The sequence below is a fragment of the Paramisgurnus dabryanus genome, chromosome 2 (assembly GCF_030506205.2).
Source record: "Paramisgurnus dabryanus chromosome 2, PD_genome_1.1, whole genome shotgun sequence".
NCBI classification, from domain to species: Eukaryota; Metazoa; Chordata; class Actinopteri; order Cypriniformes; family Cobitidae; genus Paramisgurnus; species Paramisgurnus dabryanus.
The window spans coordinates 40128114-40144445 of record NC_133338.1 but is presented as its reverse complement, the minus strand read 5'-3'; the positions used below and the strand labels follow the sequence as shown (position 1 = coordinate 40144445).

The window sequence follows — 16332 nt, the reverse complement described above, 5'->3', positions numbered from 1 at the left end:
GTAATAAGTGCACTATACCGTACATCACTCGGTATAGGAAAGTGTCTGCTATATAACTGCTGTAGCCCTGCTTATCTTGTGACATCTGGCTCTGACTTTCATTTTCTCACTTTCTTTCTCTACTTCTATGTTCACAGTGTCTCGAGTATAAGGACAGCGCCTCGGTTTTAGAAAATAAGCCAGCTGGGACATTCGTGCTACAGGTTCATGCCATAGATGCTGATGAAGGAGCAAATGGAAAAGTAACATATGGGTTCATGCATAAAGACAGCACTGTTCCTGCATTCAGCATCGATCCAGAAACAGGTACAATGATTATAACGCACTTACACGCATTAAGGAATTAACTTTACTGAGAGTATGAAGGTAGATGGTATCTATTGTCATTTCTTTGAACTTAATCAAAAGTCATTTAGATGATTTTTGGAAAGAGTTGAACAGGTACAGAACATTATTAGTTACGTAAGGGGTAACTGGTTAATGCGGCCTTTTTAATATTTCCTATTAAGCACACTCTAATAATCTCATCAGTTCTTGGTCTCTCTCTCTCTCTCTCTCTCTCTCTCTCTCTCTCTCTCTTTGGTGGCCACTTACTATGGAATTCAAGTATTTTTATAAATTCAAACTTGAGTTTAATTCACTATAATCATAGCCTTTCAGAAGGTGCCAACTCTCAGATGGAAAGAAAAGACAGCATTTAAATATGTCGTCTCAAGCCCACTTTTTAAAGAAATTGAATGCCTTGTGAAATGTAACTGTTCAGTGGACCTCAATCATTGTGCCTTTTATGGACAAGAATAAAGTGAAAAAATAGGAGTGCATTGCAGTGAGAGAAAACGTGAGACACATTTGCGATGACTTTTCAAAATCAAATGGGAAGCTGTAAAGATTTGACAAAGTGAGGTGAATCCAGGTACAGAATGTAAAAATATCAGGGCTTTGAAAGATAACTTTTCCCAATTGGTTTGTTCCGAACAGAAACAGTATTTTAACATTTCCGGTTTACGGTTCAACCCTAAAATTGACATTCCTGAACCGGTTGGAACAAAAAATAAAGTTCCTGAACTGGTTAATAACGTTCCATGCCAGCTCTGGGACATATAAATAAGTAAGCTGATCATTAGGACATTAAACTTAAATTATTAGTCTACATAATTTTCCTGAAGTCTGTATCTTGTCATTAAACATTAAAAAAGGCTACATTATGTAAGTGGCATAAGTGTAATTCTGAAATGCCTACATTTGTTGAGTGCACTTAAACACGTGCACACACACAGACGGAAGACGAATTCCAAACGGCGCTTCGGGAAGAAGACTGTTTATGCCGCTCCACATAAAGTGAAAATTACGTTGTTTTTCAGTGCTTTATTCGCCAAATGTATTTTACTGGACTACAGTATGAGACACAGTAGCGCAACTCTCTCTCAAGTTTATACATCAAGAGTTCTGATCTTTGAAGGGCATAGGGAAAATCACATTTGATTGGAGTTGGACCGGACACATACAACTGCATGTGCGTCTGTACGTTAAGAAAATTGCTAACTTTAGCGCCTTTTGCGGTTAAATTGTTTAAATCACTTAAGTGCAAATGATCAAGTTTTACCCTATTTAAATTTGCGTATTAATCCACCAATAGCATGCGAGCCGAACCGTGGGTTGTGATCTCTACAGATTACGGAACAACTGCAATCTGTTACACCACTAATTAGTAAAAAACAAACATCGTGAGATACTTGGTAACCTACAATATTTACCTCTTATGATTGAGCATTAGATACTTGGGCTTGAATCAATGACAACCGGAAGTGAACTTCACAGAGTATTGCACAGAAATCTTGTCAAAGAACGAAAAAAATAACGGTATTAACCGGTTACCACAATTTTAAACAAATGATTCTATTCCTGAACATGCATTTTATTAAAGTTTCTGGTTTTCGTTTTCGTTCCATGAATATCTATTTCACTTCATCATTATATACCAGGGTCTTTTAGGAGAATGTGTGGAGAAGCTGGTTAATTTTATATCACTGTCATTCAGGTGCTATTGCAACTGCAATCAAGTTTGATCGTGAGAGGCAGAGAGAGTACGCAGTAACAGTGACGGCCACCGACCAAGCGGCAGACCCGCTCATAGGCATCTGCCAACTCAACATCCAAATCATGGATGAGAATGACAACAGCCCCAAATTTGAGAACCTGCGCTATGAGTGTAAGCGACTCCCATTCATTTCTCTTTCAAGACTATTGCGCACGAGCTCGAATAGTTTAAGACCATCTTCTGAATGCGTATCAGCATTAGTGTTTCCAGCCTACTTGGTTTTAAGCGCCTTATGTCTTCCTCTGACAGATTTCCTGCGAGAGGACACAATGATCGGTACCAGTTTTCTGCGAGTGGCTGCACACGATGATGATTACAGCACTAATGCAGCCATCACTTACTCCATGTCTGGAGAACAGCCAGAGTACCTGCGAGTAAATCCCCTCACAGGCTGGGTCTACGTAAACCAACCCATCTCTCAGGTCAGCCCTGCTTCACACAGGTTTTTAAGACAATACTGCATTTACCTGTGAGTGTGTGGGCGCTTCACAGGGAAGGTCAGGAGGGTTGATTTTTAACACAAGTTTCAGACTGGAGCCTTTACAGAAATACTGTTCAGCAGAATGACTCATTAAACCGTAATAGAGGTCAGGAGGTGTGCTGAAATGAATCCAAAATTGGGCTTGCCTTAAAATGAATATTATATAGTTCTTTTGTGGATTTAAGAAGTTTCACACTTGTAGCAGGTCTGGAGCTGTTATTCAGAGCATCCAGCCTTGACCATTGATTGGCTGCTAACAAGGTCTTTTACGGATATTTGTGTTTTTTGTAAAAGCAGTCACTGAAATGCCATAGAATACATAGAAATGTAGCACAAAAGACTTGTTTAAGCATTAATAGCGATTATTGATGTGTATTTGTTCATGAGAGTGTGAGTAGGTGTTTAGATTTGAAATCTTTTGATATTGGACCACTTTTGTCAACCTTTGTAAAGTTGTTGCCATGACTACCAAGGTCTAATGTCAGCTGGTGCACGTATATAGTGAGGTTTTGTGCGTCTGTCTATATGTTTGTTTGTTTGTATGTGTGTACGTTTTGTATGTGATTACAGAGGGTGGGGGAAATTGTTGAGCTGTCATTTAACATCATTCTACTTTTATTATACAGAGAATATTGCTGTGAACAGTGACACAAACTGCACTGAACTGACAACACATACACATACAGTGATTGAGAATAAAACATCATAATTAAAGAAAGAATTTTCTTTAAAATACCCCACACAGTTTCTTCAAATGTGCGCACAATTTTGCTCTGTGGACTTGGAAAGTCTTTTCACACTTTCACTGGTTTATTTAATTTCACTAAAAACAACGTCCAGCATGCGATTCATCTTATTATCTATTTTTTGTTATTTTTCTGCAAAATCTCGAATGAGATTTATCAAATGTTGATATTGATGTGTTGAATGACATTCAAAACATTTAGGGGCAGTTTCCCAGACAGGGATTATCATAAGCCAGAACTATACCTTAGCTTAATTAGGAAATATAACTACTTTTAACAAACATGCCTTACTAAAAACATCAATTGTGTGCATTTTAAGGCAATACAAATGGCACTGATGTATTTTAAGATATGTCAGTGCAAGTTGTTTTCAGTTTGGACAGCTCTTACATTAATTTTAGTCAAGGACTAGTCTAATATGCAGAAGCAGCTCGTGACTGCTTATCCGAGGGGTGCAGATTCAAAATAAGTTTGGAGTGTCATGTGTGTTGCCTGCGTTTTCAAAATATGTGTTTCTTGCGTGATCTAAACCATGTGCATCATGTGTTTTGTCAAAATAAGTGCCTGCTGCACCGGTGTCAAAACCGTTTATGATAAAAGAGATGCTCACGTTCACAAAATACACGCAAGGCACTCCCTTAACACTAAACTCTGATTACGCATGAGATTATGCGAGTATCTGGCGAACGCGAGCGTCTCTTTTATCATAAACCCTTTAGACGCATCTGCAGCAGGCACTTATTTTGACAAGTCACGTGATGCACACAGGATCTCTCGACGCACAGGAAACATATTTTGAAAAAATAAACAACACACAAATGACGGTCTACATACATGTTGTGACGAACTTTGCATCGAGCGCCCTCGAAAAATAAGTCACCGACCGCCACTGCTAATAGGGTCACATGGGGTCAGTTTCTCAGAGAGGACTTATTTTAATCCCAGACTAAAATGACTAAGACCTAGTCCTGGAATAATCTAAACCCTGTCTGGGAAAATGCCCCCATATGGAATAAAATACACAATATGTGTATGCTAAATAATGCATCTTTTTGTCCATAATGTTTAATTTGTCAAAATTACAGCTTGACTAAAAAAGTGACTCACAGTAAAAGTATTATGTGGTTGTTTTTCTTTTACTTTTTTAAGCATGCTCTTTATCATTGTCTCCTTGGTAATCACATGCACTTTATAAAATAAAGTTTTGAGAAGTAGTTTAAAAAGGCTTTAGTAGAATTTATGGGACATAATGTTATTTAGAGTTAAAGTTCACCTAATATAAAAACTTTGTTTAAACATAATTGTGTGTCGCCTGTGTGTGTACACAACCACACTGTTATGATAAAAATCCCACACAGCAAAGTCACCAGTGTTTAATGTACAAACCTCAACAGTCTCATGGGACAAGCTGTTGGTATTTTCTGAGCAAACTGACGTCGCTTTAAAGCAGCGTTTCTCAAAATGTGAGGGACGGTCCCCAATGGTAGGCAATAGGAACATTACAAGTGGGGCGTGACAAACGGGAGGAAATTTCGTCATTTTTGTGCCCATCTCTATTGAACATACATTAAAAATGACACATTTAAATATAACCCTAACTTAAAAAACATTATACTGTAAAATAAAACCACACGGAACCATAGCCGACAAGAATGAATTAATGTTGAATGTTAATTGAAGCGGATCAAAAACTTTAATGTGGAGAGGCTCAAAAGTTAACAATGGATAAGTTTGTGACACGGAATGAAAACTAAAGATTCGGCACCAGCAGAAAAAAACCAAGACAACCAGTGGACCTAATCAACCAAAAAGCCAGCCGAAATTAATGCATTATTAATGTTTACTTTTGAACAAAGTTTTTATTACATGCAAAGTGATAATACATTTGCACATTTATTTTCTCTATTGAAATTGTTTAATGCTGTTATGTTTTAAAATATGATGTGATCAAAATAGGATTTCAACAGTTTAAATTAAAGCTTACGTGATTAACATTTTGTTGGGGTGATTGGGGACAGGTGGGGCTCGGAACCCTTCCCTACCTCCAAAGTGGAGAATGGAAGAAAAAGTTTGAGAAACATTCCTTTAAAGTGTGAATGTGACATGTTTTGTCAAGTATGGTAACCATACTCGAAATTGCATTTAACCCATCCCAGTGAGGAGTGAACACACACACTGCAAGTATCACTGCAGCACCCAGGGAGCAAATGGCAGACAGGTGCCTTGCTCATGGGCACCTCAGTTGCAACCTCTCAGCTGTAAGACTCAAACTGGCGACCTTTGGGTAACAAGCCCAAAGACTCTATAACTACTCTAACCACCCTGCCAATAACCATCTAAAGACCTGAGATAGGTCATAAATTCTGTTTTAAATCTTCTTTACATAACTCATTACAGCATGATCATTCTAAACAACGAAGTAGGATGATTGTCTTATTAAAAACGCTGTATGTTTTTAGTATAGATAACAGTAAACTGGGAGGAAAGCAGCAGCTCATTTGCATTTAAAGTTGCAATGAAATTGAAATGAAAAACTGTAATTTGTTTTCGAATATTGTGCTCTCATAATCTTTAATCAAAAATGAAAATCTCCTCCCCTCCTCGAAACGATCTCTTTTTACTTCGGTCATATGGTATGACAGGTGGGCGGGGTCAGGGAAAGATTGCAGCTATTAACAAATAGCAACATGACACAACTTCAAACTATCCAATCAATTCACGATGGACAAATTGAAGTCCAGCCCTATCTTTTTCAATTCAGAAGCCTTTTCACTCAGATATACATCACCACAGGGAAAATAAGACAATCGCTTCTTCCGTTTCATGGTGACTTTATATAGCACTTTTTCCTGCACACCCAAAATTGACATTTTCAACATGGCATCATAAATAATCTAAAGGGTATTTGGATCTGAAGTTTCACAGGCACATTCTGGGGACACCTGAGACCAGGAAAAAAAATCCATATTAGATGATTTTTAACATAAAATTAAATAATTTCCAAAAATAAATTGTGAAATGACTGTTTACATTAAAAAATAAATGTAGTAAATATTTCCTTGATGGATTGTCATATTTCCATGAAGATATTTTGCACATTTCCTACTGTATACTGTAAATAATGACGTTATTTGAACAACTTTAAAGGTTTTTAAAATATTTTGATTTTTTTTTCCATCTACATTTTTAAATAGTTGTATCTCAGCAAAATAATGACCCATATGACTGGTTTTGTGGTCCAGGGTCACAAATATTAATGCATTTTAACTATATATCAATGCAAATTCTGGGTAAAATATAAAACAATAAGAGCTCTAGAACTGTAAACATTCATTTTAAACTGTATTGTATTTGGCATGTCAGTAAATTAACACTATGTGTTTGTGTCCAGAGGACCTACATCAGCAGGCAGATCATAGCTACAGATGGAGGAAACCGCAGCAGTTCAGTTGAGCTGGCAGTCACCATTACTAACGTGAAGAACCAGCCGCCACAGTGGGAGAAGGACAGCTACGAGGTTGTCATACCTGAAAACACTGTCAGAGACACTCCAGTTGTGGTATGTACTTAACATATATCTCTAAGGAGGTATAATGTGCTGGAACGTCTAATGTGCTATAGCTGAAGGACCGATGCTTTAGTATGTAAATGTGAGCCTCCCTTTTATTTCATTTAAATAATAGACCCCTTCACGGTTCACGTCACAGGCGGTTCCCACTGCGCATGTCGGGGTCAGAAAAGTCAATACAGCAGATTGAGTTGCGTGTTATTCGGTATCGTAAAAATGCCGTGGGCTCTGAAAATCGCGCCAGGTCTTCCGTTAAGTTTTCGCGATTCATGCAGAATCTCAAAAACAAAAAAATACGACATCTGCAGCTGCAAGCTATTAACGTGCAGACGGGAACAATACAAATATCAAAGAGGCTTGTGATTGTAGTGCTCACTTCATTTGAGGTAAGTCATCATTTTTCAGCCCTGTTAGATTAAATTTTAAAGCCTCGATTGTATGAACCGTTTGACCCCATGCTGCGCGCGCACCCGATAGTCATTCAATGTTTACAAACCTTGAAGGGGTCTATAGCACTGGGGATTAGAAGGTAACAAACACTTTATAATGGTCTCAGATATTTATATTGATGTTGATTCACTATTGCTAAGTATACTTAAATTGAAAACCAAAGCAAACATAAACGTGTTATGAGTAATTTAATACTTTTGCCTTTGAGGCACACTATTCATTACCATGTCTTTCAAATGTGTGCTGAAGGAATGCTGTGATGGATGTGTAGGAGTTTTAATTCCACAATGCATTTGTGGATATTCTGTAAGGGCCACGAGTTCCCAGACACTGTCAACTTCACCGTCATGTACTAGCGCCTACAACTGACAGTCTCTGCTTTCTGCTCGACCGCACAGCATTGTCTGTCACAAAACACATTCACGGGTGCACACAAAAGCATGTTGGTACTCCTGTCAACTAGACTTTTCATTTTTATACTGAGCTAATTTGCTATGCCCTGTCCCTCACACAAATTGTTTTTACATTTTTGTCCCCATGATGCAGGTCAAATCATAGATATATATATACATAGATCTCTCATTAGTGGCTGTTTTTATTGACCACTATGTACGCAAGTTGTTCGGCATATTGGAAAAGTCCAAGTCGGTACGTTAACCAGTGTTGCCAATTCTGCTGTGATTATTTTTTAATTCCGTGGCGTGGATTGCTTTTCCTGCAGGTTAAAAGTTGAAGGATTATGTTATTTATAAAAATAAAGTGTTTGTATTTTGGCTATTGGTTTGGTTTTGTTGTGAAAATCTGGCAACCCTGCCACTATGAGTCTGTAACTGTAGTAATACCGAGAGGCAACCTTCCGATCTCCTCGATGAAGCCAATATGGAAGTTGGAATTGGACTTTTCCAAAATGGTGGACATGTTCACTGTATGTGGGGCTATCTATGTATACATTTATGTGGGTCAAATCAGTACACACGCATACACACAGCCTTTCAAACAACTAGTAAGATGCTCAAAAATAGTCTAAGCTTTATTTTCCACTTCAGTATATCTCCCTCTCTCAGCCATGAATTATCTGATCCACTGCTTTAAATTTTAAGGAGTCTGCTTTATTATATTCACTGTTTAGGAAATAAGCCAATCCATGAGTCACTATATTATTTATGGACATTTATTTTTCTGCTCTTTCATTTGGTAACAAATGCGCTGAACGCATTAATATGCAGAATTTCCTGGAATACTTATTGCTATTGAGGCCATCATTATTGTGAATGAACATTTTATGAAGAGCAGATTAAATAAACCGGGCAACATCACCATAAAGAAATAAATGCTATTAAAATAGTAAAAGGAAATATAAAGAGAAAACTCATTCTTGGCTTTGTAATTTATCTTGCGTATAATTGCTTTTTGCATGTTTGTATAGGAAGCTTAGTTTCGAGATTTGTTGTTTACCTTTGCTTATATTTTTTTCCATTTACAAAACAGAGACTGAATTCTCCTAAAGCAGAAATAGGCAGACCAGTGATAAATCCATATAGGGCAGGAAATATGAAGAATAACAATCTCAACTTCAAATCTTTTTAAAAGCCCAATTTAAATGAGAAGTTTAACAAAAGTTCCTTTGTACAGTATTACCGAATTTAATTAGCATTGAGCCCCTCTAAGTATAGGTCTACATGGGTCCAACAATTCCTACTCGAACCCGAAGAGACCCGTAAATGTGCTACACTGACCCCGACCCGGACCTGTCTGTTATTTTGAAAGCTGGGCCCAGAACCGACCCAGACCCCTTTATTATTTAAAAGCTGGACCCGAACCCGTCCAAGAAGACACAGACCGGTCAGGACCAGATCGGGAAATATTCTTAAGCTAAATGTTATTAAAAAGTCAATAAACAAATAGCGAAAATTAAACTTTTTGTCTTACAGATAGAAGTTACCCTTTTCCTCCTTGTACCTGACTGTAATGCACAATCCTCATTGCCATGTTATTCCTCTCTTGACAATTGAAATTCTTACTCCAGCTTTAAAAGTTCACTTTGCAGTCACTGTGATGAATAACGTAGTTTTACATTTGTTGTTTATCTGTTCAACTTGCATAATAATTTATACTGTTTGCCCCTTTGGATTATAAAAACGATTGCTCGTTCAGTGCTTACTGCTTACTGCTTTCGTTAGCTTTACTTCTTTGCTATCATCTCTGTGCTCTTTGAGCAGAGTCTGCGCGAAAACTTTAAATATAACAGCAAGACGGTCAATTAATAATATTATTTAAAAAATTGGAGAAGTCAGTGCAAAATGCGCGGTATGGCAGAATAAGTCGCGCCTTCTACTCTAAATAAAAGAGCCAATTATCAAAGGTGAAGTCATTGCGTCTCACTGCAGAAGCTCCTGACTGGTAGCCATAGAAACATTACAAGAGCACATGCGCATTAGCTGCCTGGTTGGAGCAACCAAATATAAACTTCTTAACGCAATTTGAGCGTTAAAAATAGAAAAAAATTATGCGACAGATCATCAAGTGTTTGTTGGTGTATTTGAAATATTTTATTTGAATGTGAGTGTGTGTTCTCCGAGTCCGATCGACTCGGGTATTACCCACAATTTTAAACAGACCCGGGCCCGAAAGTAATAGTTTGAGACCTGACCCAGACCTGGCTGATCGTTTAAAATATAGACCCGAACCCGTATGTGTTCACTTAAATTGTATCTTTTTTGTCTTATTTTCTTAGCTCATTTTGTTAATCAAGAAAATACATCTTGATTTAAGAATTTTTAGATATTTCTTCTGAAAACAAGACAAAAGTACTAAGTAAGAAAGTCATTTTTTGCAGTGTGTAACAAACACAACTGAACACATGTACATTTATGTATTCAGCAGACACTTATATATATTTAATATGATTAACTGGATCCCTAAAGTGCTGAATCCTGTATGTTGCCATTATTTAGTTATTGCAGGTTTCTGAAGTGCTTCCATGTTATCTATGTTGTGGCAAATACACAGTTTATTTTTCCTGCTGCATTTACTTTGATATTGATTTCATTGTTGTGAGTCATGTGATGAGATGAGAATAGAACAGAACAGTGCATCGTTCAGCAGAAGAGAGAAAATCCAGTGATGCGAGTAAATAGGACCGCTACATAAATCCACTTCTGTTCATCTTTATATACACTACATGCACATGTATTCTGCTGCAAGTCTTATACCCATAAATTACCGAAACCTGCACACCAACCATCGTATTTTCCTAAAAATGAATTAAATATGTGTTAGGAAATGAATGTGTTCATTTTAAAACATCAATAATGTTTCTGTTGTTGAATTTTGAAGCTGACTAACATCAGTCTGCGGAATGCAAGCAATATACTGTCAATAGTAAAGGCTTGTAAATGAGGTCACAAGATCTTTTTTTCTTTTTTTGCTGTATAATATTGCCTTCATCCCAAGTTGATATCCATCTAACTTTTGAAGTTATTGAAGTCTGTGATGTTGTATGTGGTGATCAATCTATGTTCAATCACTGTACAGTTTCTTTTTCATAACATTGCATATTTTTCATGAGGTTCCTTTAATGTCACTACCAATTTTTATATTAGAATTGAAAACCAATAGTTTGAGCCTTGAAGCTGATTGTTGGAAAGCTGTGGTTTATTTACAATAAATCATAGCTGACTTTGTTTCCTGGACAGGGATTATCTTAAAGCTTTAGTTAAATTAGGAAATATAGCTAGTTTTAATAAACATGCCTTCCTAAAAACATTACTGGTGTGCATTTTGAGGCAAAATGTGCACTGATGTATTTTAAGATATGTCAGTGAAAGTTGTTTTCTCATTTATTTTAGTCTAGGACTAGTCTAATCCCTGTCCGGGGAACCGCCCCATTATGTTGTTATAATTTTATAAGACCAATAAAGTACTAAAGGTTTTGTTCTAAATAGGGTCTTCCTAACAATGACCATCAGACATGACGATATTTACAGTAAAGCACACCCCGTTGTACATTATTGCATCAATATTGTACTTTCGCTTTCCTCCTTTTAGACTATCAAGGCCACTTCTCCACTGGGTGACCCAAGAGTGACTTATAACTTGGAGGATGGATTGGTTCCAGAGAGCAACATGCCTGTTCGTTTCTATCTAACCCCAAATCGTGAAGATGGCTCCGCCTCTATCCTAGTTGCAGAGCCCCTGGATTATGAGACCACCCGCAACTTCATGCTAAGGGTTCGAGCTCAGAACGTGGCTCCTGTACCACTAGCAGCATTCACCACTGTTCACATAAACATCACAGGTAAAGAACATCATTTAGACTGGGAACAACAAAAAACAAGTTTGGACAAATGCTTGAAAATTGAAAGTTTGCGCTAAGTAGTTTTTACAAACTTTTTTAAACAATTTTTATTAAAATATAATATATAAAATATATATAAAATGAAAAAAATAATAAATAAAATACTACTGCAAAGTTCTTTTTTTACATTATTTTATAACAGTAGGTAACTCTTTTCTTAACCTTCTCTTAAACTTTTTCTACTTAAACCTTGCACTAAACTAACAAATTCAATTCCTGATTACATTTATGAACTATTAGCCTACATTTTTGCCACCAAAAATTTTGATTTATTTTGGATTGTTTAACTCACAGTATTGAATTGGCTATGTACCATCTCTGTATAAAAATAATATTACTGCTCTGTGTAACTGCATAGCAAGCAACATGATGATATACTTATTATACACTCATTTTGAGATTAGTGAGTTGCATACCATGCCATCTTTGATCTTTTGCACGTTTCTCCTAATCTTTGCTTGTGTCGTCAATGTAAGCTGTGACTTTACTGACGAACCCCTCCGCAGCTGAGTAACAGCTGAGTAAGCCCGGGTTACAGCTCTTCTCTGTCCCGACCAGCTGATCGCATTGTGACAATGATATGATTGACGTGAGGGGCAGATGAAAAATCTGATCACGCATTCCTTATTCTCGCTGTCACAGAAAGTGCGTCTCATGATTGTGTAGCAACGAAAGACGTGCATCCACTCACGCACTTTTGAAAGAACAAAACAGCGCGTTGACACGCGTTTAACATGCGCTTTTAGACACGACACGTAAACGTTTACATCAATAATCAAACGAATATACAACTAAGTAAATACAAATCTTTCTGCGGGCCGAATGATGTTATATGTTTGACAGAAGACTTGCGCTGAACACGGAGACTTCCGCCACTTAATATGTTCGTGTGGAAACCCACGTATTATGTTCCGCACAGGCGCACATAAAAGATTGCATTCGGCCTTTCGGTGCACATGCCGAAAGCCCTGAACCGAAACGGTCCGATACGAATACACGTACCGTTACACCCCTAATAAACAGATGAAGCCAAATTAGTCCCTGGACCACAAAACCAGTAATAAAGTGCACAAGTACAGTATAAAGCCAAAAATGCATTGTATGGGTCAATATTGTTGATTTTTTTATGATAAAAAACATTAGGATGTTAAGTAAAAGTCATGTTCCATGAAGATATTTTGTAAATGTTTTACCATACATTTATCAAAATGTATTTATCATTAGTAAAACTGTATGTTTTGCTAAGGACTTAATTTGGACCACTTTGGACAACAAACAACTTTTTTCTTAATATTTAGATTTTTTGCACCCTCAGATTCCAGATTTTCAAATAGTTGTATCTTAGCCGAATATTGTCCTAGCCCAGGGTTCCCTAAATCTTACCCTGGAGGGCTGGAGCACTATGGGTCCAACCCTAATCTAACTTACCGACCTGTGATTTTCTAGTGATCATGAAGACCTATAGCTTGCTCAGGTTTGTTTGATCAGGGTTGGAGCTAAACTCTACAGTGTTCTGGCCCTCCAGGGTAAAGATTTGGGGAACCCTGTCCTAGCCTAACAAACCATACTGTACATCTATGTAAATCTCAATTAAAAAAAGACCCTTATGACCCAGTTTTGTGGTCCAGGATCACAAGTAACATATAAGGATCTTTTTAAAGGTTACTGCCCCAGTGACCGCTTGGCACCATGACCATTTTTTTGTTGAATTTAATGAAATTCTATCGTTTTCTATGTTTTCTATGTCTTTGAATATTCCAGCGTGATCTAAATATGTTCAGGTAGAGCACCTTGTGAGCTTTCATGAAAGATTTGTACAATATAGCCCACTGTAGTTAGTCAATGTAACTAATATTGGGATTATGGGGATCTATAATCCATTTCATGTTTAATTCCTTGTCAAACTCTTACACTTGTTAACTGCATGTTTTAATCCTTTTAAACTCTGATCATTACAAAATACATAAGACTTGGTAGCCACAATTCTTTAATACCCTTTATTTCATCCCATCCTGTCTCTTACTTTCTACTTAAGTATTCGTCAGCGTTCATCTCGTTCACTGCGGGAAGTCTCTCCACCATCCTCTGTAATTTACCGAGTTTGCCCTCCAGTGTTAATCTGACTCTCGTCATGCATGATTCCTTCCTTCTCCTCCAGTTACAGCTGGACCATAATACCGATCCAGATACAGTCACTTAAGAGATGTTACTTATGGTAATATTTGGAATTGTCAGAGGAAACTGGCATCCAATCAGGATCAGAAAAGTTTTGACTCCAAATTGCGTCTTAGCCCTTGAACGTGATCTGAAGGGTAACATCTTCCTGGAAAGCACTGGATCATTCATGCTCAACCAAATAATTAATCTCTCCTGTTCCTTTTGACTTATTTACACCATCCCTACATTCTGCAGTTAAGAGCGGAGAGAGTAGAGATGTGGAGCAGGATAGGGAGATAAAGGGTGGGCTGGAGGGAGGAGGTCGTAATGGATTTGGCCTTCCTGTTTAATTCATGCTTTACAGCTTTGGCTGATAGAAAATTAAAACCTCAAAGTGCATCAGATGGTGATTAGTGTCTGGAATCATTGAACCCATTAAAGATCTTACCCTAAATTCCACCGGCCTCATCTCCCTTCCAGTATTGGGAACAGCACATTTTCGGAGAGCAGTCTTGGAATTAATTTCCCCATGAACACACAGCATCCACTAAAGTAATGTCGCTTAGATAAGACCTAGCGTCAGTATTGAGATTAGTTTCTGATAAAAAGGCAAAGTTTTAATTTTCTCAAAACTAACAAGTATGTTTCTGTCTCCACAGTCTAGTGCCCAACTCTCTATATACAAGTGCTCAATTATAATTAATTAGTTACATTTATATAGCACTTTTCCAGTGCTCAAAGCGCTTTACATATGAATGGGGGAATCTCCTCAACCACCACCAATGTGCAGCATCCACCTGGATGATGCGACGGCAGCCATATTGCACCAGAACGCTCACCACACACCAGCTTATTAGTGGAGAGGAGACCAAGTGATATAGCCAATTAGTATGAGGGATGATTAGTAGGCCAATGGGCAAGCTTGGCCAGGATGCCGGGGCACACCCCTACTCTTTTTCGAAGGACATCCTGGGATTTTTTAATGACTACAGAGAGTCAGGACCTCGGTTTAACGTCTCATCCGAAGGACGGTGCTTTTTTTGACAGTATAGTGTCCCCGTCACTATACTGGGGCATTAGGACCCACACAGACCACAGGGTGAGCACCCCCTGCTGGTCTCACTAACACCTCTACCAGCAGCAACCTGGTTTTCCCAGGTGGTCTCCCATCCAAGTACTAACCAGGCTCAGCCCTGCTTAGCTTCAGTGGGCAAGCTGTCTTGGGCTACAGGGTGATATGGCTGCTGGATATTATGTATTTAGACATTTACAAATATTGATAGAAGAATTATAGCTATTTAAAACTGTTATTACATCTGTTATGTGGAACCAAGGCCAGATTATATGTTTTTCTAAAGGACAGAAAGAACAACAGTCTGGGCCCGATCACACCAAACGCATTTATGGCAGTTGCAGGACGATTTTTTTGAATGATTTTTTATTGACGGTGAGCATTATGCATGCTGTTAATGTGGCGCACCTTGCATTTCCAAGCGGTTAAAACATGTTTGGTGTGATTGGCCCCTCATTTTTGCTATATGCTCACCAATAAATCAACTGTAGAACATTATTTACATTTTCTATCAATTTTACAAAAAAGTGACTCTCAGTGAGCTATTGTATTTGTTCATGTAATTGTTATTTTAACTAATATTATGACTATGCAAACTCTTTGCTATTGACAGATGTCAATGACAACGTTCCATTCTTCACTTCCTCTATATATGAGGCATCTGTGTCTGAAGGAGCAGAGATTGGGACTCTTGTACTTCAGGTGTCAGCCAACGATCTTGACCTGGGGCTGAATGGAAAGGTATGACATGCTGCTGTCTTTCAGTTGAATTAGCTATGCACTCAGTCAGCCATTATTTGTGGATGAATCTGTAAACAAATTATTTCTTTGCAGGAATTATGCTCCGCTGAACGATCTATAAAATGCTAAGAACGTCCGTCATACAAGCATGCTTTTACACAGGATGAATAGATTAATCTATAAACTGAAAAACTTACAATGACCTCTAAATCTAACTTATTTTCACTGATAAAACAGACTGTTTCTAAGCATTTTTTCCATCATGATTGAGTGGGAAGTTGCTTGTGAGTCTTTGACCTAGATGTCATTGTGTTAACGTAGAGTTCTGTTTTGCACATACTATCTATTAAGGAATTTCTTTCATCAATCAATAAAATGAATCCAACCCAAGCTTCAATAAAATAATTTGATTACTTTTTTGTTTTGAAAACTTAAAAAACGATTAATAAAAAATAAAATAAAAATGGAATTTTACAAACTTAATACTGACCCCCCCCCACAAAGGGGGTCTTTAAATCCATATAAACACTGCATACCTTGATCTGTTTAGAGTTTATTTATCCCTTTACTACTTTTCTGTGACTGTAATTGGGACATCTCATATGGGAAAATGTGAATTCAGTTTCATTAAACTAACTCTCCAACTCTGCCAGGTTCTAAAA

General features: G+C 37.6%; 1 protein-coding gene and 1 pseudogene across 2 annotated transcripts in view; one reads left to right on the top strand and one right to left on the bottom strand.

Moving 5' to 3' along the window:
- The window catches only part of LOC135778734 (neural-cadherin), a 300864-nt gene that overhangs the window by 177712 nt on the left and 106820 nt on the right, over positions 1-16332 (top strand). For both annotated transcript variants that reach the window (XM_065289259.2, XM_065289258.2), the window contains exons 9-14: positions 138-306; positions 2039-2209; positions 2348-2520; positions 6717-6884; positions 11391-11640; positions 15543-15670. In XM_065289259.2, coding sequence (XP_065145331.1) covers positions 138-306; positions 2039-2209; positions 2348-2520; positions 6717-6884; positions 11391-11640; positions 15543-15670 — 1059 coding nt within the window. The remainder of the gene's footprint in view (positions 1-137; positions 307-2038; positions 2210-2347; positions 2521-6716; positions 6885-11390; positions 11641-15542; positions 15671-16332) is intronic.
- On the bottom strand, positions 14990-15106 carry LOC135778956 (5S ribosomal RNA; annotated as a pseudogene).